Source organism: Sphaerodactylus townsendi, linkage group LG15 (genome assembly GCF_021028975.2).
Source record: "Sphaerodactylus townsendi isolate TG3544 linkage group LG15, MPM_Stown_v2.3, whole genome shotgun sequence".
NCBI classification, from domain to species: domain Eukaryota; kingdom Metazoa; phylum Chordata; class Lepidosauria; order Squamata; family Sphaerodactylidae; genus Sphaerodactylus; species Sphaerodactylus townsendi.
Genome location: NC_059439.1, coordinates 23,086,544 through 23,111,199, shown reverse-complemented (window position 1 = coordinate 23,111,199; position 24,656 = coordinate 23,086,544). Strand labels below are relative to the sequence as shown.

Sequence of the window (24,656 nt, the reverse complement as noted above, 5' to 3'; positions counted from 1 at the left end):
CACTTTTGCAGACATTTGTGCAAAGGGTTGTACTCAATCAACTTTTCTGTAAGTGTACAAGGAAGAAGGCTTGCTTGGTGTAGTCGTTAAGAGTAGGTGGATTCTAATTTGGAGAACCGGGTTTGATTCCCTACTCCTCTACCTGACTGGCAGAGGCTTATCTGGTGAACCAAATGTGTTTCCACACTCCTGCATTGCTGCTGGGTGATCTTGGGTTAGTCAAAATTCTTCAGCCCCACCTCCCTCACAAGGGCCCTTTCCGCACGGAGGCAGAAGGGCTTGGGGTGGCGTTACTGACGCCGACCCGACGCCGCCAGGACCGTCCGCTTGGATGGTCCCAGAAAGAACCGGGAAGATGGCGCCGCTGGGTGCCATCGCCCGGTGGACTTACCTGCTCTCCGGCCCTCCAGCGCATCGCCGGGGCCTGGGGACATGCCTCCCCTGCCCTACGCACCTGCTTCAGCATCGCAGAGCAGGGGGGCATGTCCCCAGGCCCCGGTGACGCACCAGAGGGCTGGAGAACAGGTAAGTGAAGGGAGGGAGTGGGGGGGGGGAGGCGGTTGGAAGCCACTGCTGTTCGCACGGCAGTGGCTCCCAGCCGGCGTTTCTGGGAAAGTGCGTTTCCCAGCGCACTCTGGAAACTCCGGCTTCGCACCGGTCAGGTGGCGCGAGGGCAGCACGGCTGATCTGCAGCTGTGCCCCCTGTGCAAATGGGGGCCTGGGGACAGCGTTTTTGCCATCCCCAGGCCGCCATATTCCGCCTGTGCGGAAAGGGCCAAGGTGTCTGTTTTGGGGAGAGGAAAGGAATGGAGCTGTTAAGCGACCTTGAGTTTCCTTATAGGAGAGAGTGGTGAGATATAAATCCAAACTCTTCTTCTTTCTACCCACCCAAAAGGCTATGATGAGGGTTATGGGACCTTCATTGACCAAAGCCACAAGAAACAGGGGCTGCTGTTAAGAAGAGAATTGAGCAAAATAACTGACTGGATGCAACCTACACATTTCCTCTTTCTTCTGCCTTAAGGGAATCATATTTGCCATAAAATGTTTTGCTTTGAGTGCTGGGATCTGGAATCGAACTGATGGGAGAATTATGTACTTCTTGCAAGCAGTCATTGTGTGACTGGGATTACTGTAATCAGTGAGAACGTTCGAGATAGGAGGGATTATTTTAAGAAAAGTAGTAAAGATGCTGTATTTTTAAATGGAACTACTGTTTGCTGAAATGACTGTCAGCCTAATAACACAGATTTTGGGACTTTGAAAAATTCTAACTTAACTGTATAGGCCGAGTAATGCCCACTTTCCCCTTGGGTTTTCAGTTTAATATCTCCATCCATTTGGGAGGATTCATAGATGTTGGTAGCTGTTATAAGTATGGAAACTACTGGAAACTGTAATTCAATCCATCGTCTATTATATAACACATTCTTTTTTCACTCATTAAACATTCTATCCTTGCTTCTTTACTTTCTACAAAACTGTAATACCTATCCTGTCCCATAACTTGCTGGATTTGTTTTTATGGATTGCATAGGTATTTCATCTGGCATCCTGAAGTCTCACAGTTGTTGTTCAAACTGCAGTTAACTTCTTAATAAATGGGAAACACCAATGTTTTCAAGAATTTGCACAACCATAATCTTCCGGAACTGCCACTTTTTATTTGATTCCTGAAATTACAGAGTTTTGATTATGGTTATCTCACCTCCTACCTCTCTGAAGTTCTATCATCACTGTGAGTTTCCATATTTCACTCCTACCCAAGAAATGGAATAGATCTTTATATTTTTAGTGCCGTGTGGAATCACCTGTCTTTTACTTGCCACAATGCTCTTCTTGAAGCCATTAATGATACTGATGGTATCTCACTCTGTTTTCAAAATCTCCTGTGGAAAATGTGCTTTTGGAAGACTCCTGCAGAATGGGTACTACGAAGATGGAGATTTTATCATTGGTGGCATTATGTCTAATTTCATTGCATTATTGAATCCAAATGGGAGTGATAGCTTTGAACAATATCCATCTTCCTTTTTATTTGATGCTTGGTAAGATCTGCTCACTAATCTAGTTCAACCAAAAACTCTGGATTTATGGTTTGGATCCAATTTATTGCAATTGATCACTTATCTGTAAAGTGCTGCCTTCTCCCATGATTTCTTGATTAATAATTAAGATCTTCTTCATTGACCATTCTCTGTGTGATCCTCAATGTCTGAAGTCAGACAAGTGGCTACTAAGAACAGAGTCTATTCTATTGTGTCACCCTGTGCCTGTGGTAGAAGTTCCTATGTTGCCTAATCTTGCTTTAAGTGTCAAGTCACCATGTTATGTTCCATCTTGCCTTTTTACCAAAGGGTGTGTAGACATTTTTAGTTTAAGTAAGTGAACTGGATTTGGATGAGTGATTTTTTAGACTTTGCTGAGATAACATTTTCAAGCAATTGTGCTGTGTTTTAAGTGCATTTTAAAGCTGTTTATTGTGTAATATTTTAATTTTGTGCAATATTTAAATAAATCGTTGTATTCAGAAAGTCTCTAATTTAAAAAAAATGGCACTTTTATTATTACCCTAATGGTTTCCAATCTGATCTCTTTGTATTGAATTAGTGGTTGGGATTCCTTTTCTCTGTCAGCAACAATTCATTACAGTGGATCTGATCATTCAGTGTGCTTAAGCTTGCTGAATTGTTATATACTGACCACTTTCAGTTTAATCTGTTTTTTTTTCAATCGTAGATCAGTCTTGTTGTCAATGGTATGGCTGTTTCTACTCTCTTCCTCAGTCTTGTTTTGGCTATTTCAGCTCACAAACTGATTTGCATGGCATGTTTTATTAAGTATGACTGGCATTGGCAAATGGGTTCATACAAAATTTTCATCATAAAGATGTTTGTTTTCACAGGCAAGCCAATTTTCTGTTTCAGGCTACTTCCAAAATCATTCCAGTACTTGCTGGCATTCTTGTTTACAGTTCAGGAGATCAATAAAGATCCCACACTATTGCCTAACTTCACTCTTGGAATCCACCTCTGTCAAGATTTTTTTTATGCAAGGACAGTTTATTTGAGCACTACACAGTTAACTTCAGGTCAACATAAGATTGTTCCTAACTATAACTGCAGGAGAAGACTACTTATGGCTGTAATTGGAAGTCTTCGATCTGATTTATCCATCAATACAGCGGATTTCCTAGCGATATACAAGATCCCACAGGTAAAAGGCAAACAGATATAAATGCTTAACTACTGCTTTGAAATTGGCAGAATACAAGTTTCTTAATCTGGTGCTGAGTTATAACATTGGAGGAATTGTTGCAGCCCTTTTAACAGCAGGTTTGTGAAGAAATATGGAAGACCTTGTTAGTTTAAAAATGTTTTATTTCATGTTTCAAGCAAGTTTTTCAAGATGGCTTACAAGTAAGACCATAAAACATAGCCACTAAAAACAAGCCAGTGTCACTTAAATAAACAGGCATAGCATCATAAAATACACCTTGAGTAGTTCTCAAATGCAGATGATAAAACAAACCTTGGGTCATAAGCATAGCATAAAAATGTTTTTAAAAAATAAAATACCCTTTTGTTTCAAAGCTAGATTAAAAGGAAGGCTTTCACCCAGCATGTAAAAGAAAATAAGACGGATACCGCATGGGCCAAAAAGGGGTGTGAATGCAGTGTTAAAGGATTTAAAATGGTGTAAAAGGGTTTAGACTGTTTTCACACTGATTTTTGGCCCATGTGGAATGTGCCTAAGTCACAGAAGAAAACATTCCCCACCACTAAAAAAAAGTCACATCGCTTCTTATTTGTCCATCATTATATTGAATGCAGTAATAAATTATACTGTTTCACATGAAGATGTTAGTTGGGTCAGTGGAGATGCAGCCGTCAAGAAAATTGTATGCTTCCACAGTAGAATATAGTCCCAAATTAATATGAGCATTATTGCTTATTTTTTGTACTGCCTTTCTCAAAATTTTTATTTTGTGCATTATTGCACATGGTACTTTAATACCAGAGCATTTATAGTTCATTGAAGAACCATCACCAAACCTTCAAGTAAATGGTTGGGAGTAGGGCTGGGTAGGCACTTGGCCCAGGTGGAGGATTCTACAACATAGAAGGTTCAGCACGTTGAGTTCTGTGGAGAAATATACAGTCTACTAACATCTTTATGTGAAACACAGCAAAGCTGCCCTAGCTCTCAATATCAAAAATGTTTTTAAATAGCTATTTGTAGCTGAATTATGGCTCACAGATTAAAGCTGTATTTAAATCGGTGTATACGTGATCTCAGAAATTGGATGAGTACTACCAATATTAACAAGGCATCAAGTTGAAATGTAATGTAACAAATTCCAAATTTCATGTAAATATAAGGTTCATATGAAGCAGTGCAAAAATACAGAATGTTAGAAATGGACAGGGTTCTGATTTTTAATGGGAAATCACCATGCTCTTCTTTCTTAGATCAGCTATGGCTCATCCGATTCCATCTTGAGTGACAAATCTCAGTTCCCTTCCTTCTATCGGACAGTTCCAAGTGAATCAGTGCAATTCATTGGAATGAGCTGTTTACTTGCACATTTTGGTTGGAAATGGGTCAGTTTAATCAGTTCAGATAACACCAATGGCAAGAACTTTCTTCAAACAATTACCCAAGAAATGAGGAAAATCCATGCTTGTATTGAGTTTGTAGCTCTTTTGCCTATCTATGTTCAGCTTGATCTGGAATCTGTCATTGCCTTAGGTTTGAAGGTTTCAAAGCTGACATCCAACGTAGTGCTTGTTCATGGAGAGACTGACGTATTATTTCAGCTACATGTTATTCTCAATAACACCCAGATTAGTGGCAAGGTGTGGCTCACAACAAGCAGTTGGGACTTCACTTCTCATTTTTCCAGAATCCCCTTTAATTTGACAACATTCCATGGGGCTCTCTCTTTTGCAGTACACACGCGTGAGATTCCAGGATTCCAGGATTTCCTCAAAATGTTTAACCCCAACAAATATAAAAATGATTTTCTTCAGAAACAGTTTTGGTCCCAGGTATTCAAATGCTCATGGGAAGAGTACATATTGGATGGAGCCTGGAAAAGGTGTACAGGAAAGGAGAAGCTGGAAGATCTTAACAGTGACCTCTTCGATATGAACACATCCAGGCATAGCTACAGTATTTCCAATGCTGTTTATGCAATAGCACATGTTTTACATGAAATGTACTGTTTACAAACAGCAAAGAAAAAAGCAGCTAGAGTGGAGCTCCATGATAGTTGTGCATGGCAGGTAACCACCTCTATTAGAAAACTGTTACCATATATACTGGTGTATAAGACTACTTTTGAACCCTGGGAAATCATCTGTAAAGTCTGGGGTCGTCTTATATGCTGGCTACTGAGCAGGTGGTACTGAGTGCCCAGGATCTGGAGCAGCAGCTCTGCTGATGCTGCTGCTCACCCCCCGCACACTGGGTTCAGTTCCTCACTCCTGAACATGAAACTTGCCCTACTCTAGCTTGGCCAGCCACCTGCCTGCCTCCCTGTCTGTGCAACTTCAGCCCGTCGCCACCACTTGCCATGATCCTAGTGCAACTGTCAGTGCGCCCCCCCCCCCCGAGGGAGATATGATCTGGAAACTTTGTGAATGTGAAAGGGAGGGTCAAGTTTCTCCTCTTCCTCGGAGTGAAAAAATTTCCCCAAGTTGTTCGGGGCACGATTCTTTGGAGTTCTCCTAGAGACGTCCAGCAGCTGCATGCCATAAGCATTTGACGTAGTCTTATACGGCGAGTATATCCCAAACTCTATATTTTAACCGGAAAAGTGGGGGGGGGGGTCGTCTTATACGCCCAGTAGTCTTATACGCCGGTACATGAGTGACCAATAATGTAATAAACTGTATTCTGCTTGACAAAGCAAAGTAAATTTTCATTACAGAAATTAAATGCCCTATTGTGGTGAAAGGAGTTCCATATTCCTGGAAATTGTGATTGATTCAACACCATGTTTTGCATAAGTAAAACACTTCTGAATGCTTATGGTGTAGGGGTGATATTATCATACAGTCTATGGGACTGTTCTGGAGGACCTCTTACAGTTTTTTTTTCAGATGGTACTAGGGACTGCATCAACAAGAAGCATGCTGAAAATCCCTTTATGTGAGAGAAGTACCCTTGTCCAAGGGTGCATCCCATATGTTTTACTAGAATTGTTTCTAAACAATACAAAGGGCCTTCTGTAATGTCATTGTAGTCCTGATGCTGCCCTGGTTATATATGCATACATCTGTGTTGTATTTTTTTTCCTTCTTTTAAAATTAGCTAAATTCTCTCTTGAGGAATGTCCACTTTAACAACACAGCTGGTGAGGAAGTATCTTTTGACAGGAATGGTGATTTGAATGCTGGATATGACATTCTGAACTGGGCCATTTTGCCAAATAATACCCCACTTCCTACCCAGGTTGGATATCTTGCAGCTCAGATTTCCACGAGTGAAGTCATTGTCATCAGTGAAGAAGCTATAGTGTGGAACACCAGGTTTAACCAGGTCAGGAGCAATGATGGAAGGACATGAAGGGATTGTGTTAGGAACATTCTTCTTACTGAATAACTTGTTCACTGGTGCTTTCAGCAGTCAGAGAGCAAGTAGTTTCAAATTCCACAGCTGAAATTAGATGTATTTAAAAAAAGATGCCTAGGGAAGAAACTCCATGCAGCTTTTTTCCAAAGATGTCTTCAAAATGTCTTATTTCATCGAAAGACATCTTTTTTTGAGGATTCCAAAAATGCACCCACCTGTAAGATGTTTCCTGACTTGCTGTGTGGAACAGAGGAGGTCAGGGGGTGTCTTATTTTTCCTGCCTGACCATTTGCCTCAGTGGTAAGTTTCACCCTTGGCTTGTGCCTGATATTTTGTGTGCTGCAGAAGGGATTCTCCTTGCTGCCATTTACTGCAGGTTGCCCCAGGACATTTTCTCTTTATGCTCCAATCTTTGGTCCCTGTTCAGCCTAAAGAGTAAATAGTTGTACTCAGCTTGTCCTGCAGATTCTGGCAGTATATAGTTTTTCTTTTTTAAAATTTTAGGTGAACTATCTTCACAGCTATGCGGACGTGGATCAAAGAATCTTAGGTCCACTTTGCATGGCCCAGGGAAGCAGCTTCCCATTGGCATGTATGAAGCTGGTGTATGATGCCCCTAAGTGTGGGGGGATATGGAGGCACTGGTGAGGAAATGCTGTTTCCCAAAAGTCACTCTTTCCCACTAGTTTCAGGAGAAAAGCATGGCGCTGCCTCATTGCAAACGTGGAAGCCATGCAAATAGCACCCCTGGAGCAGCATTTTTACCATTCCAGGGATGCTTTTTGGCCCATGCAGAGTTGACCTTAGCTGCTCAGAAGGCTTGTCTGACAACCACAGTAAAGCATTTGGTAGACATGCCCATTGCAGAAAAACTTAGGGGGGTTTCTTTTTTGGGGTGGTGCACAGAATGTATGTCTTCACATTTTGCAAAATAATGTCCTTAGTTATTCACATATAACATCCAAGTGATGTGGATAATCTGTGCTCATAGAAACCACTGATATGACTTTTTTTAAAAAAAAAGTTAGACACATTCCTTTCAGCTAAATGGAATTTCATATTCCAAAGGTTGGGATACCAGTTACTGGGGGTGCAAGCAACTAGAGAGAGCTCTGACTTTCATTCTTCCTGGAAACATCACATTAGTTATTGTTGGTAAGTGAATGCTGCATTGGATGGGCCTTTTGTCTATTCCTGAAATACTCTATTCCTTGTATATTTATGCTTATTGAAATACATTTTCATCAATATAACGCACACATTTATACTTAGACACCAACATCTGTGTGCAGTGAAAGTTGCCATTCTGGCTTTAGAAGAATAGTTCCACTTGGGAAGTTATCATGTTGCTTTGATTGTGTCCAGTGCATGGAAGGAGCAATCTCTAACCAAAAAGGTACGTGTCACTTAAGCTGTCACTATCTAGCCTACATTGGAGTGGAGTTGATGAGGTGGATTGAAATTCTTCTAACAGACATGTAGCTCCTACAATACATATTTTACCTTCGAATTTTTTTTTTACTGGGTAGACAGAGAGATTGTATGTAACCAGCAAAAATAACATTTGGGTGGCCATGGAACCCATATGAACAAAGATCTCATGGAGAATGAGCTATATAATAAATAAATAAATAAATAAATAAATAAATAAATAAATACATACATACATACATACATACATACATACATACATACATACATACATACATACATACATACATACATACATACATACAGCAAGCTGGGGAACTGAATGAAACTGAGTGATTATCTACAAATATAGTTGTATGTTTAAAAGCTTAATCGCGCCTCAGGCTTCAGCCTGGAGGCGCTGTTGCAAGGGAGGAGGGACGATTGGAGGCTTCTTCCTCCTCCCACCGGCCGGATGAGGCGGTCACGTGGCCGGGTGCCGGCACGTGACAGGGGCCTCTGGCAGCCTTAAAAGGCTGCATCGGCGGGGGTTGGGCCTCTTTCAAGGCCAGATCGTTTTAAGGCCCTCCCTCCCTGTCCCAATTGGAAGGGGTTTTTTGAGGGGTTGTTCATTGTTATGTTTTTGGTCGCAGTTCACTTCTCGGGCGGTATGGCATAAGAGCACATCCTATTTGGGGAAGGCAGAAGCCTTGCATTGCCGGACCTTCCCACCTCGGGGCCTCCCTTAAGGGAGGTCCGGTGGTGCATGATGAGCAGCTCTCAAAAGCCAAGCCTGGGGGGGTCGCGCGCCTGGAGAGCCTCGCTGTCTCCGGCAGGGGAGGGGTGTCACAAATTGGGTTTGCAATCCTTGTGGCACCTCAGTACCTTCCTGTTCCGCTCCCTCGATGTGCCGGACAGGGTTCCTGTCCGAAAGGGCCTAAGGGGTCTAGCTTGGGCTGTCTTCTATAACCAGGGTTCAGCTGGTTTGCTACCTGGGGCCAAAATAGGATGTGCCTTGGGTGCATGCTCGCCCAGCTTCAAGGTTTCTTGGTTATGTGTTAAATAAATTTTGGGCTGCGGCCGATTTCTATTCCAACAAGTTGTGTTAGTATTCTTTCTGACGAAATGAGTCTCCAAACATCCCCATGCAACTAAAAATATCAGTATTCAATTATCAGTGTTCACGTTGTTTTTCAAACAGCTAATCAGATCCAGATTTTCAGAGCCATGTTCAATCCCATACTAAGCAGAATTACTTTTCATATGAAATTACTTTGCTTCATTTCTTCCTCTTCTTTTACAACCTCATTAATAAAATTGTCATGGATATCTTTTTGCAAATTTCAGATATGGATTATTGTGAGGAATGCCCTGAAGAACAATACCCAAATGACCAGCAAGATAAATGTATTCCAAAGGTCATTTTGTTTCTGTCATATGAAGAGCCTTTGGGAATCATCATGACAACCTCTGCAGGGTTTCTTTCCCTCATCACATGTTATAGTTCTAGGGAATATTCATTGAAATCATTACAGGGAACACACCAATTCAGGAAAGCCAACAACCAAGACCCTCACTTTCCTTCTTTCTTTTCTCCCTTCTGCTTCCCCCAGTGCTTCCTTTGTTCTTCTTGATAATTCCTTTGCAAAAAACCAAGGAAAAAATGGACCTGCCTTCTCCTCACTGGACAAATTTCTTTTGGCATCGTCTTCACGGTTGCAGTTTCCTCACTCTTGGCAAAAACGATCACTGTGGTCTTGGCTTTTCTGGCCAGAAACCCAGGAAGTAGGGTGCGTAAATGGATAGGGAAAAGACTGGCAATGACCTTGGTTATCTTCTTCTCCCTGATTCAAGTTGGCATCTGTGCTGTTTGGCTGGGGACTTCACCTCCATTCCCAAATCTGGAGAAGACATCAGAGCATGGAAAAAAATTAACCTTTGGTTTCCACGGTAAATGAAGGATCTGTTGCCATGTTCTACTCTGTACTCGGCTACATGGGTTTTCTATCCATGGTCAGCTTCACTGTGGCTTTCCTAGCCAGGAAGTTGCCTGATGCTTTTAATGAAACCAAATTCATCACCTTCAGCATGTTAGTCTTTTGTTGTGTCTGGTTGTCCTTTGTGCCAGCTTATTGGAGCAATAGGGGCAAGTCCATGGTGACTGTGGAGATCTTCTCCATCTTGGCTTCCAGCACTGCTTTACTTGGTTTAGTCTTTTTCCCCAAGTGCTACATCATTGTGCTAAGACCACAGAGGAACAGTAAGGTGTCTTTACTTCAGAATGCCAGTGCTCAAGCCAAACATTTATAATGGAAAATATGTTTTACATATTTGTATTTTGAGTGTAGTCTTAAATAAACTGCATATTATTTGACAATATTTCTGAAGTAGGAAATGCCTAATTTATTGGCATCACATCTCTGTAATCATTGCAATATTAAATGTTAACTTGGGTGCGAAACATAACTTTCACAGATCAAATGCCACCAGTAAAGTTTCTGTAAAAAGTTCAAACAACATCAGAACAGTGTTGTTACATCTAGTAGTAAATACTCTTTGAGAATGGGTAGATTTTATCTATTTGCTCCACTTAATCTCACCCAATTACATTCTTTCCTAAAGCAGTGGCGTAGGAGGTTAAGAGCTCATGTATCTAATCTGGAGGAACCGGGTTTGATTCCCAGCTCTGCCGCCTGAGCTGTGGAGGCTTATCTGGGGAATTCAGATTAGCCTGTACACTCCCACACACACCAGCTGGGTGACCTTGGGCTAGTCACAACTTCTCGGAGCTCTCTCAGCCCCACCTACCTCACAGGGTGTTTGTTGTGAGGGGGGAAGGGCAAGAAGATTGTAAGCCCCTTTGAGTCTCCTGCAGGAGAGAAAGGGGGGATATAAATCCAAACTCCTCCTCCTCCTCCTCCTCCTCCTCCTCCTCCTCCTCTTCTTCTTCTTCTTCTTCTTCTTCTTCTTCTTATGGCTTATGTCCACACAGATCTGATGATCCCCAGCATAGGATTTTTGGTTATCAAATATATCCCTCCTCCTTTTTTAGTCACAGAAAAGCTGGTTGGATCTAGCCTATTTGTATCATGTTTCCCCTTCAGTATTGCTCTAATACACACATTCCACTAGTCTTGTAAATTTATATAATCAGCAGCGTCACCATTAAATTGTAAAGTTATATAGTCAGCACCTGGGAAAATCCTTTTGAAAGTGAATAATTTTAAATTATCTTCCAAAGAGCAAGAGAGCAAACACATTTACTATTTAAAAAAAACCTTGCTATGGTGAAAAACCTCTGGGGGGTAAGGACATCATTTTTGGTCATCTGATGCCTCTCACCCCTCCTGATTCTGAACCCATGGAACCAGCCACTTTCCCCAGTACACTGGACTCTCCCCTGCATTTAGAAAGGAGGCACAGGTGCATAGGAGAAGACATGCAAGCCAGAAGGAGAAGTCTTAGGATAGCCAGAGAACAGCTGCCAGCACTCAACTCAGAGGATGATCCTGGTCACTTTTGAAGCAGACAGCTCTTAGGCATCAAATGGAAGCTGGGGCCGTTTCCGCACGGGCAAAATATGACGTCGTCGCAACGGAAAAAGAAGCGTCAGAGCTTGAGATAAGCGCTGACGCGACGAAGGGCGAGTCGCTACCGTCATAAAACTAAACCGGGCGCTAAGACGGGTGTATCTAGAAAACGCTGAAACCACTCTACGCTTCCGCATCGGCAAAATACACGCCGCCTAACGGAAAAAAAGAAGCGGCCAGAGCTGCCGCAGCGGCGTGAGGGTGCCGCGAGAAGTCGCCGTCGCTAAAACGCTTGCAAACCGGGCGCCAAGACGGTGTATTCAGAAAACGCTTGAAAACCACTCTGGCCAAGCTCGCGACGTGGCAAAATAGCCATTATGACGCTGCCGCGAACGGAAAAGAAGGCCAGAGCGAGAGCGCTGCCTCGCACGCCGCAGCGCGGAGGTGGGCGCATCGCTACTGGCCGCCAAAACGCTTAAACCGCGCTAAGACGTATTCCAGAAAACGCTTAAAACCACTCTTTTTTCCCCATGTGACGCATCGACGCCGGGTGACTTCGCGGGCGGTAACAGCCGCCACGGGAGCTGCTCGCCAAAATGGCGCTGGCCTGCACGGGTTGCGCAAGGCGCATAGGCGCACACATCGCTGGAGACGCCGCCTTCCGCAGCGCTCTGCGTGCGGTAACTGGCCACATTTCGGGGGCTGCGGACGCCCGCAGCTCCGCCTGTCTGTGTGAACGCTTTTTTTGGGATGCGTCGCAATTTGCGAAATGCGCATCTGCATCGCTGCTTTTGGCCGTAAGCGGAACGCCTCTTTTTCCCCATGTGACGCATTTACGACGCCGCGACTGCGTGCGGACAGCCGCCACGGAGCTGTCGCCACAAATGGCGCCGGGCCTGCATCGGCCGCAAGGCGCGTGCAGGCTTAACGTCAGCGAGACGCCGCCTCGCGAAGCGCCTGCGCGCGTAACCAAGCCACATTTCTGCGGGCTGCTGGATCAAGCAGCTCCGCCTGTCTGTGTGAACGCTTTTTTTGGGATGCGTCGCAATTTGCGACGTCATCGCGTCGCTGCTTTTGGCCGTGCGGAAACGGCCTGAGTGTTTTCTGCCTCTATGGAAGCAGCATGTCCATTTGGCACATGCTCACACTCCCTTGCATCCCACGCCTGCCTGCTTTGCCTGACTGTAAACAGGAGGGACTGTTTACACCTTTCTTTTGGCTTCATATGCCTGGGGCAGAAACAAGAAATCACCAGGGCAGCCGATACAATGTTCATTAAATACTATCTCTGCAACTGGCCTTAACATTTTGCACCAGATGAACTTCCCTGACCACCTTCACAAGCAACCCAGGCAATTCACTGTTAGAAACTGGATGGTTAAGAAAAGCAGATGGTCGCTGCTGGGGCCATGATCAGCTGTGAGACAAGGTACTTTAGTTTGTCCCAGGAGAAGAGCTCAATTTGGTCTTCATTTTTTTTAAAAAAATCCTTTTTATGTTGTTATATGTTGGTTAAGGCTGTTTCGGTATTTAATCTAAAAGGCATGAAAAAAGGACTATTTTTTAAGGAAATCATTGAAAAATAATCCTATGAAACCCACTTAAGTATGTTTCTTGAGAGGTGACACATTTTTCTAAACAACATTTCAAGTAACACACAGGAGTATTTGAAGCCTTAATGATCACATGTTTTAGATGGGGAATTTGCTAATTGTTTTGAAATTCCTTCTTTAAACTATCAAGAGATTGCTCTCTGTAGACAGTCTGTTGATTCCCTTTATAAAGCCTTTTTTGTGTAATGCTTGAACTTGTGAAGTGGCAACATTTGATTGTCTCCATGAGGTAATGTTCATTTCACACAATAGCTGGATAAGTGTGCAGCAGTTATCTACCTCTCAGTCATCCATTTTTGATGCCACTCGATGGTTAAAGGTAATGTTTTTAAAATTACTATTCACATATCTTATTTAATGCCCCCCAAAAATCCCCTTGCGATTCTTAGAAAATACTTCTGAGAAAATACATACAGCTGGATCAAATAATGCCCGTACACTTTGAAAAATAACCTGTCAGATGAAAGGCCTTCCATTTGGTAGAAAGAACTTCCTTCAAGACAAAGCCATACTTGTCCAAAACAACTGATTGCTACAATGTAATTCTCTTTTAACCAGATTGTACTCAATGTCTTTTTGAATATGACCCACTTTCTAATTCAACCTGAAATTCACACAGAAGTGGATGTTATTTAATAATCCTAATTGAACGCTCCTATGAAACCCAAGGCTCCATTTCAGGGCACAGGAGGATGCTATTATAATAGTTACATTTAAAAGAAACAAACAAATGAGCTCATCTCTAAAAAATGCTCATGCAACACAGAGGGGAAAAACAGGTTTATTTTGAGGAGGACAGTCTTGGAACCTTTGAGGAAAGATTACATTGAAGTGAGCTTTCACTCCATCCCTAGTTTGTAAAATAAATTTTGGGGGGGGGGGACTTAATGTGTATTCATCCAGAACATGATCCTGATATCTCGTTAGATACAACAAATTCTGGTGGAACATGTAGGAAAATCACCAACGTAGTTACACTTGAGATCCTGCAACCAGCATGGACAAAATTTTGTGTCATGGATGCCGATTGGATTGAAAAGTTAGATACATTCTACTCATGGGTTAGAGCCTGGCTAGATTTTTCAACGATAGAACTTTCCTGCTTTTCCCCTTTCACTTTAGGTCACCAATCTTCATGAAATGCTGCTCCTGTCGAATAAGGAACCTTGGAGAATGGCATGAGGAACATGTAAGAGGGGAAGGTACAATAGGTGGCAACTGCCAGTGTAATCTGGATCCAGCCCAGTGCTTGTACTCTTACAAGTCATTTAGCTTATGTCTTCAGATGTAAATGAGTGTTTTGTTATTTTCCATTCAGAATATTTTCATGACCAATTGGGGCGAATATCAAAATACAGGCGACAGCTATTTTCCACAAAATGGATAGTAGTACTGCAGATCAGAAAGCTTCCTAGGTTTCCACTCTTTTAGAAAACCTTTACAGAATGGGAGTGTAAGACAAAATTATTCACACACTGTCAGTGCTACCTACCTCACAGGCTATTAGGATAAAATGAAGAAGAAAATTACATCAGTTCAATGATATAAAACAAATGAACAAACAAACAAACAAATGACTGACATCTTTGGCTAGCCATCTTATGGCCCAGCACTAAAAATGGATTGCAATCTTTTATTTAATGTTGTTATTAAGTAACAGTGAGATTGCTAATTATTACAGGTAAATATTTGATAAACTTGAACCTGAAAAATCCTTAAAAATACTTTCATGTTACTTTTGGGTTTATTTTTTTTGGGGGGGGAGTATTTTTTCACTTAAAAAGGGGTGGGACAAGAAAGGAGCCATCAAAACAGATTCCCTCAAAATGCTATTTTTTTCAGATTTTTTTGGGGGGCAATTCAGCCCACTACATTACCCTCACAAAAAATGTCCTGTCCATTTTCACTTCCTCACCTCTCCTCTGTGAGTTTCAGAGGCAGAGCCCGTCATTCAACTCGAGACCTGGCCAGGCTGAGCTTGCAGTTGAAAGCTAGACCCAGCTAGACGGATCCTACAGTGAAACACTGGACTAGTACTGGCTGATCCCAATATTTTACTCTTTGCTTGAATCAGAAGTCCACATGCCTGCTGCCTGTAAGACCCATGTGGAATTCCAAGGCAGGGTAAAAAGACCAATATTTTGGGTTTTTTTTAAAAAAAAGATTTCTGGGTCTATTAAATTTGAACCTGAAAAATACAAAAAAAGAGTTATGACTCCTATCTATTATATGAGTTAATAGTTGAACAATTAACTTCACAACAAAAAGTGGTCTTTCAGGTGCCAAGTTACATTTAAGTATATAATAATATAAAGGAGACTTATGAACAAATGTGGGATTTCCAAGACATTTGTTGGAGATATACAGTAATTATATTAAACTTGTCTCACATAAAATCTACAGTATGGAACAATGTTTCTTTCTGTCATGTTTTCAATTTTGTTTACATATTTGAATTGTCAGCTTTTCTAGTGAATGTATAATAAAATGGAGTATGGAAAAAAGGAAAATCCAACTTCTTTCAAATTCCTCTTTAAGCTGCTGTTGATTCACCCATGAAAGTACTGTAGACACCATAGGATAGTAATCGGGATATATTATGAGTATTTCAGTTACTTTTTAAAACAATATTTGATACTTAATCAGATAAGTCTCTATTACTGGAGAACTGCAGGAGAGTGGCAGGAAACTGTAAAGCATCATCTTTGCCCTCTGTTTTGGTGGCAGCTGGCTGGCATTTGTTGCCTGCCTGGACACATTTGTCATTTTCATATGTAGCATTATAGAAGTCTGACTAATCCAACCCCTTCTGACTTCTTTGCTGCCCAGTTCATTGAATAGATAGATGTGGACTTGTCAACTTATCCTTAATTGAAGACTGGAGTTTATTGTGTAGATAAGGGACCAGATTAAGTTAAAGAACTTATGTCCTTTCAAGGAAGATTTGTTCACCTCTTTTTGTAAGAACTGCTCCGGGGTGTCTTTGAGTACCAGTGTGCAATTTGTGGCTACCTGCCTGACCCTCACTAATGGCTCTACTGCTCAAGTTTAATTAACTAACTGAAATTGAGAGTTTCTTCATTTCTGTTACAAGAAACTTTTTTAGTTTCTGCTTAACTGGAGAACAGAAAAAACCATTAACACATTGTACAGGTATCAAAGACCCATTGAGGCCTTTGGAGTGGTTGCAATAGCAGGCTCTTCGTTCTGAACCAGTACTCAAACACAAAGCAATTTTTTTAAATTTAAAAAAGGTTGTAAAATAATAGGCTGTTTCTTTACAGCCAGAATAGAGGGGCTGCATTGGCATGCACCATGCCATTGCTTGCCCCAGGGCCATTCTCACAAATGGCCCTGCTGGCTGTGCATCTGGCAGAGTGGGCGCCGCATGGCCGTGTAGCATCCCAAACACCTCCTTAGCTACTCCTGGCTTCCTTCACTCTGTGGGGGCAAGGAGACATGCTCCCATGTCCAGAGTGACGACTGCAGGGGTGGAGGCCAGGAGACATGTCCCCTGACCTCCACAGAGCGACAGAAACCAGGAAAAGAAACCACAGAAACCAGGGCCCCTTCCGCACATGCAAAATAATGCGTTTTCAAACCACTTTCACAACTGTTTGCAAGTGGATTTTGCCATTCCGCACAGCTTCAAAGAGCACTGAAAGCAGTTTGAAAGTGCATTATTCTGCATATGCGGAATGAGCCCAGGAAAATAATATAATATAGTACACTTACTTACTAAAATAAACACTGGCTAGAAGGTATGATAGTACTCCTCAATGCATAGCAAAGTAAAGTGAAATAGACAAAAGAAAGATGGCTGCTAATTCTGATGTGATTAATTTATGGCATAAGGGGGACACATCAAATAATTATTAATCAACCAATCAGGTATCAAGTTCACAGGAATTCTCTGGAAGGTGAGTAAATTACCTTGCCCTTTTGAAACATTCAATTAGGGCTTTAGCTGACCAGTTGGATTCAGTTGCAAATAACTGGAGATGATTCCTGGTCCTTAATAAGGAATCTGACCTTGGTGGTCTCTATCTATAAACACCTGCTTCTAAGTTACGTGAAATGCAAGAGAAACAGAAACAAGATTTTAATAAGCATTTCCAACTATAGCAATACACAAGCAAAATGATTATTTTCTTCCCAGTTGGATATTTTTATGCCATTGGTTTTTTCCCCTAATCATGCTTGTTATATGTTAACCTGAAAGGATGCTTAGCTTGATGTTCAGCAACTCGCAAATATTCCTTGTTTTAACTCAATTATTTCAGCTTGAAAGCAGCCCAATACTGGCTGCTTTATCTTTCTTAATCTATTCTCCCACAGGTTCAAGAGTTTTGCTTCATGCAGAAAGTTCACATCTTCATTTGTCTGCCGATAAGTTGCCTATTCATCCAGTGGGCAACTGATGCCATCTCTGTAATTTTTCTGTGATTATTGATCCTAACCTGTCACATGGACTGAGATTGTAACTGCCATGGAAGGCTACCTCAGTTTCTGTACTGTCAAGAGCTGTGTGGTCTCCAGTACAAGATCTGTATTTTCAAGAGCAGCTGTGTGGTCTCCAGTACAAGATCTAGATTTCCATCCAGTACCCCCTTAGAGAACTACAAGATTTTTGAGGTATAAGATATCAGGAGTTAGCGCTCACTTCATCATTAAAGTAGTGTTATATTTACTTCATTTTGTCAATATATTTATTTGTGCATTATTATCTATTGCCTTTTGTACTCAGGGTTGTTGTTCTTGTTGATTTTTTAATCAAAGAGGTGTGAAAAAATAGAACAATGATTTTTTAACTTACCCCTGAAAAAAATTATGAATTCCTTTATTATCAAGACAATTTACTTGCTGTGGCTCACTCAAGCATGTCTCTGAAGAGATGATATATAGGTTTTCTAAATAATGGCTCCAAATAACAAACAAGGTTATTTTGAAGCCTTAATGAGTGTTGTATCATACATTTTATGGGAATTTGCAGACTGTTGTGAAACTCTTCTTTAAATTATTAAGAGGTTGTTCTCCATAGACAGTCTGTTGTTCCCCTGTATAAAGCCTCTTTTGTGTAACATACAAGGTCTTTTGAAGTGGCTACATTACAGGAAAATATATACAATTGGATCTAATGATGCCCATACATTGTGAAAAATAATCTGCCTAATGGGGGGAGGGGTCTTCCAGTTGGTAGAAGGGGCTTCCTTTAAGAGAACGCCACATTGGTCCAAAAGTTTGCTAGCATGTAAATCACTTGTACCCTTGATAATACCCAAGGTCTATCTGGATATGGCCATCTTTCTAATTCAAGTCCAAATTGAACACTCTTCTGGAAACTGAGACTCGGTTTCAGGATTTCAGGATGTGAGGTGGGGGAGGAGGTCATTCTGTCATAATGGTTGCACGTTTAAAGAACTATTTCTTCTCTGGCACCAGCTAATGCAAGATACAAAAAATGTTTACTTGGAGGAGGACAATACTACCATCTTTGAGGGGAGATAATATTTTAGAAACTTCCACTCCATTCCTAGTTTGTAAACTGACTTAGAAACTTACCCTGATATAGATTCATCTTCCAAGAGTTGTGATATATTACCCATGGAGTTAGATCCAATTTTTTTTTTGCTGGTGGAAAAAGGGAGAAATAGTCCCCTTTTATCCCTAAAGAGGTTACATTTCAGAATATGGGACCTTTTTACCCAAAGTGGAGGAGGAACTCTCTCCCTTTTAGAATGGGGAATTAGCAATAGCAGACTCTTGGTCAGCAAAAGGTTGGGCAAGCTCAAGACCTTGTTTACCTATCTTATATGGAAGTCAGCTTATGCAAGAAAACTCCACAGGAGACCAAATGAAGTTTAACAATTTTTATTTAGGGATAATGGGGGTACATAATAATCAAAGCAGCAGAACACACACACAGTCCTAGGATTTAAATGGTTGTGAATCGATAGGTCTGGAATACAGCAGGGAATTGGGGAAGTAAGGGTTATAGTCACCTGATCTTGGAACAGAAAGATCTGATGAACAGAACTGAGTGACTCGTGCTTTGCTCTGGAAGAACAACACAGTGTGAAACAACACCACAAAAAGGTGTCCAGCAGTATTGAACAATGGCTATTGGGAAAGAGGGGTTCTTCTAGGGAAAAAGAGACCCTCAGGGTTATGTTGAGTGACCCTTAACATCCCAAGACAAAGAGGAAAAACAAGAGAAACATATCAACCTTAATAATGGATTGTATCCAGACTAATTTCCCAACAGCAGGATAGAATTTTCCCACTTTAAGCCACCAATCTCCATGAAATACTGATCCTGGGCAATTAGGGATTTTAAGGAATGGCTTGAGGGGTATGTGAAAGGGAAAGGCACATTTAATGGCAATTGTAAGCCATATGAGGAAAAACAAATAACTAAACAAACGGTGCCTGCTAGCCATCTTGTGGACCATCACTAACCATCACTAGTAATCACTTCATTTAATGTTGTCATCCAGTAACTATGAAATTCGCTATTATATGAGATAATAGCTGAACAATTAACCACAGAAAAAAAGCCCTTTGAGGTGGTTTTCCAATGCCCATATAAAACATAAGATAACATTTTATAAATTTGAACATTAATTGTGGGAAATAGGGTGCCAAATTATGTTTTAGTGGAGAATGACTTTTAGATTTCGGTCTTTCAATTGGAGATCTTATGATTTTTAAATTCGCTTTCAGTGCTTGAAAATATGAAATATAATGAGATGGTCAATGAAACAACAATAGATACATTTATCCTTCTCGGATTTGGGGATGCCCCTGAACTTCAGATTCTTCTCTTCTTGGTTTTCTTAATAATCTACAGTGCAACCATGGCTGGAAACATCATCATCATTGTGTTAGTAACCACAGATCGTCACCTTCACACTCCCATGTACTTCTTCCTTGGAAATCTGTCCTGTCTGGAGACCTTCTACACTTCAACTCTTCTGCCCAGGATGTTGGGGAGCTTTCTGACAGGAGACAGAAGCATTTCTGTTGGAGGATGCTTCGCCCAGCTTTATTGCTTTGGTACACTAGTGATTGCTGAATGTTACCTGCTGGCATCAATGTCATATGATCGATATTTGGCAATATGCAAACCCCTCCAGTATGCAACCCTCATGAGCAGAAGACTCTGCTTTCTATTGTCAGCTGCATCTTGGCTTTGTGGGATTACAGTTATGACTTTACTACTGAGTTTGATGTCACAGCTGAAATACTGTGGTCCCCATGAAATTGATCAGTTCTTTTGTGACCTTGCGCCAGTGATTAATTTATCATGCAGTGACACAACCCTAGTTACACTTGTGGGACTCATAGTCTCTATCATAGATGGGGTTCCTTCTTGCCTTCTGACATTGCTGTCTTATGTGCATATAATTGGTGCTATTATACAAATTCAATCTTCTGATGGGAGAAAGAAGGCTTTTGCCACCTGTTCTTCCCACCTCATTGTAGTTTCCATATTTTATGGTTCTTTGATATTTGTATATGTGCTACCAAAAAAAGAAACTCTGAAGGAAGTGGATAAGATCTTCTCAGTCTTCTACACAGTCTTAACCCCTCTAATTAATCCCCTTATTTACAGTTTAAGAAACAAAGAGGTTAAAAAAGCTTTCAGGAGACGTGTAAATAAATGTGGGATTTCTAAATTATTTGTCAGGGATGCAGAGTAATTAGATTAAACTAGTCTGGAATAAAATCCATAATATGGAAAAAATTTTGTAGGTTCTTGTAATGTTTTCCATTCTATTTACATATTTGGATGCTCAGGTTTTTTTAGTAGATGTATAATGGAATGGAGTAACAGAAAAAGAAAAAGCAATTTTCTTCCAAAATCCTCTTTATCCTGCTGATGCATTTATGATTCCATGAACCAAATGTCAACATTATATGATAGTAACAGAACAGGTTGTATTTCAGCTACTTTTTTCAAAGCAGTATTTGATACTGATGGAGGGGGCATAAGAGAGAAAGAAATAAAATGACACAGTATCATCAGACCTTCCACACATGCACTTTCAATCCACTTCCAATGCACTTTGCGGCTGGATTTTACTTTGTGGAATAGCAGCATCCACTTGCAAGTAACTGTGAAAGTGGATTGAAAGTGCATTGTTCCGCATGTGTGAAAGGGGACAAAGACCACACTTGAAGGGAAGTCCACATAAAAGGTAAAGTTTAGCAGGTAGAATAATTCCAATAAGTAAAAGAGTGTGGTGTTTTTTTTAAAAAAAAAGTGTATCTGATAAGCGTAGCTTTAGATGTTAGTCGTGGACAAGCTCACTTGATCTAAAAGCTACAACATAGCTTTTAACCAATGAAATAGCTATATACCTGGTATGATCATGCATGGTGTAAAGAAAACTATAAATTGTGGCCAGAAATGCAGAGGCTACTCAAGTAATTACAGATACGGCTTGGATTGAAATAGGGCCGCAGCCCTTTTTATTTACGTAATTCTTAAAAGCAAAGCTGGGCAATCAAGAGGAGCACATCATCTCAGCCAATCAGCTTCCCTGGATGATCCTGGCTTCACCCCATTTATTGGGGAGGACAGAGTTCCTGGGCCACGGGGCATCCGCCCCATTCTTTTGTGGCCCACCCATCTGGGGTGTCGGGCTCGCCTGCAGAGGCCCTTAGAAGCATGCTCCCTGAGCCCACCTCTCTCCAAGCCTCTTATAGAGACCCCCCCAAAGGCGTGCAACCTCAGTCTCCCCAAAAACTACGCACTCCACTGTCTAAACTGCCCCCATAGGACTGTGCAGCAAAAACTAAAATATCCCATCCCTTCTGGGAGGGCATGTGAGTCAGTTTGCCTCAAGGCGTCGAAAGAGGCCAAGGTGTCGAAAGAGGCCAAGGCCATATAAAGGTAGCTTGCTCTACCCTAAAGCCCACGTATGTCAGCCTGCATATTACTGGGTGATAAGGTGTAGCCAGTGGTGGGATTCAAAAATTTTAACAATAGGTTCCGATGGTGGTGGGGCCAACGGGTGCGGGTGGGGTGTGACATGGTGGGGGCGTGGCCTGGGCATTCCAGGGGTGGGGCATTTCAGACCTGGGCAGTTCCAGAGTGGGGTGGCCATTCTCACTTGATGAGATTTGTTGTACCCAAGGATAGAGATTATCCCTTTGTTCCTAGTGGAGTTAATCATTAACAACCGGTTCTCCAAACTGAGAAAATTTTAACAACCGGTTCTACCGAATAGGTGTGAATAGGCTGCATCCCACCTCTGAGTGTAGCCGTCCGGCAGCCCAGGGACACGCATGCACCTTTTCTGGAGCCTTTTCTGGTGTCCTGCCCCCTGTCGCAATTACGGGCCTAGTTGATTCTAGTTCCATTATTTATAGCTTAAACTTCACTGTGTTGAAGAATGTGTTAAAGAGATGGTTTGTTCTGCTGTCTTCCTTTTGCTGTAAAAATACAAGTTTTTTTTTAAAAAAACTCTGCCTGTCTCCTTTGTTTCTGCATCGGAGGAAGATCCAGGGCCAGATTTCTGGCTAACAATACTTACCAGATAAGTTTTCATTACTGGTGAAAACATATAGAACACATAACCAATAAAGAAGGGTTGCAAAATGGTCATTGGGATAGCAATTATTGAATTATCTTGTCAAAGAGAAAAACAGCTGGTCCTCGATTTTAATGTAAACACCACACTTTTGTGAATAGTAGAGAAGCTCGTAAATCTCAAAATACTTATCACAAACAATGGCAAGGCAACAGGGAACATTCTCTCTCCATTACATTACAGGATTTATTTCCTACTTTGATTTATTTCCTTAAGAATTAATGATTTCATTGTAAAAAATGAGATTATTCTATGCATATGGAACAGCCAATAGAGGGAAAATGCCTCTTGAACTATTTCTGGTTGGGTTAAGGTTCAGAAAACTGTGCAGAGTGAAAGGCAAGAGATCCTCCTTCCTCCATGTCAGTGTTTCTCAGTTCAATTGAACACTCCTTTATTCGTAAACAGGCAGTTGCTGCAGATGCTTGTGGCTCTGGGGTTGAGAGTTAAGTCCAGGAAACTGGGTCTCAGAGGCGTAGCTAGGGAAGATGGAGCCCAGTGCAAAATCTGGGTTTTGTTTGTTTGTATTTTTAGTAGGTTTTTTCAGTTTTAGGCCTGCAGGGGGCGCAGTTTGAGGCTAGCAGCATCAACATTTCAGTGTATCTTTAGGAGACTATCCTGATGATACCAGCCAGGTTTGGTGAAGTTTGGGTCAGAGGGTCCAAAGTTATGGACTCTCAAAAGTGTAGCCCCCATCTCCTATTAGCTCCCTTTGGAAACAATGGGGGATGGGGCACCCCCTTTGGACCCCCTGAACCAAACCTCACCTAACTTGGGTGGTATTATTAGAAGGGTCCCCCGAAAATGCCTTGAAATTTTGATGCTGCTAGCCTAAAAACTGCACCCCCTGCAGGCCAAAAACTGAAAAAAACTGAAAGGAGTAGTAGGAGGAGTTTGGATTTATATGCTATGTTCAGTTCAGTGGGATTTAGCAGGTTCAAACTACTTCAGCAGAACTGGTTGTTAAAATGGTGCTTGTAAACAACCAGTTGTTAAATTATTTGAATTCCACCTCTGCCTACGTTTCTCTGCTGTAAGGTGGCTTACAAGCTCCTTTTTCTTCCTCTCCCCACAACAGACACCTTGTGAGGTAGGTGGGGCTGAGAGAGTTCAGAGAGAACTGTGACAAGCCCAAGGTCACTCAGCAGGAATGTAGGAGTGTGGAAATGCATCTGGTTCACTACATAAGTCTTTGCCACTCAGGTGGAGTGGAGAATCAAATCCAGTTCTCCAGATTAGAATCCACCCTCTTTTAACCACTACAAGACACTGGCTCTCACCATCTGAGGAAGATGGTGTAAGCTATTTCCCCAACTGCTGTTTCCCGAATCAAAAATATATTAATATTCCCAAATTATAAATTTTGGTAGTAGGAATGACCAAAAAAGTAAACAAACAACCCTACCGCTAATTGACCACTGGAATATTAATCAAAGACATACCTGGTTGATGAGTGGGGGGAGGGATATAGGATGAAAAAAAGACTAGAAATTGTAAACGTTTTTTAATTCTTATTCAAACAGAGTTGGATTTAGCTAAATGAGCAGAAATTGTTATGAAGTTCATATAAGCTTCATTGCAGCGATTGTCCTTCCAGAGAAATACACACAGTGGTTCAAGGTATTAACTTTAGTAGAGCTCTTTGCTATATGCCGGTAGTATTTCAGGATAAAATGTGGCAAATGGTTGAGTACACCTGTGGCATTTGAACAGAACAATTACATATAGAATTTGTCTTCTAAAATAAACAAACATGTATTCACATCTTTTTCGTTGAAAGCATTATGGGTAGACAACAGCAAATTCTGGAAGAATTCAGAATAAATATGGGAAAAAATTATGCATTTAAGTAATTTGTTTCTACCTCAGTTTTCTTGCCTTCTCCATTTTATTCTCACAACAGCCCTTGAAGCCGACTAGTCCCT

At 41.5% G+C, this 24,656-nt stretch overlaps 1 protein-coding gene and 1 pseudogene across 1 annotated transcript; both read left to right on the top strand.

The window, feature by feature from the left end:
- Positions 1-482: 482 nt before the first annotated feature.
- Positions 483-10,299, top strand: LOC125444156 (annotated as a pseudogene).
- Positions 10,300-19,890: 9,591 nt separating this feature from the next.
- On the top strand, positions 19,891-20,835 carry LOC125444155 (olfactory receptor 11L1-like). Its single transcript, XM_048516592.1, has one exon. The coding sequence runs from the start codon at positions 19,990-19,992 to the stop codon at positions 20,833-20,835; it is 846 nt and encodes a 281-aa protein (XP_048372549.1). The 5' UTR covers positions 19,891-19,989.
- Positions 20,836-24,656: the final 3,821 nt, after the last annotated feature.

Excerpts from the sequence above, each read along its gene's own strand:
- LOC125444155 (XM_048516592.1), top strand. The coding sequence starts at position 19,990 with ATGGCTGGAAACATCATCATCATTGTGTTAGTAACCACAGATCGTCAC.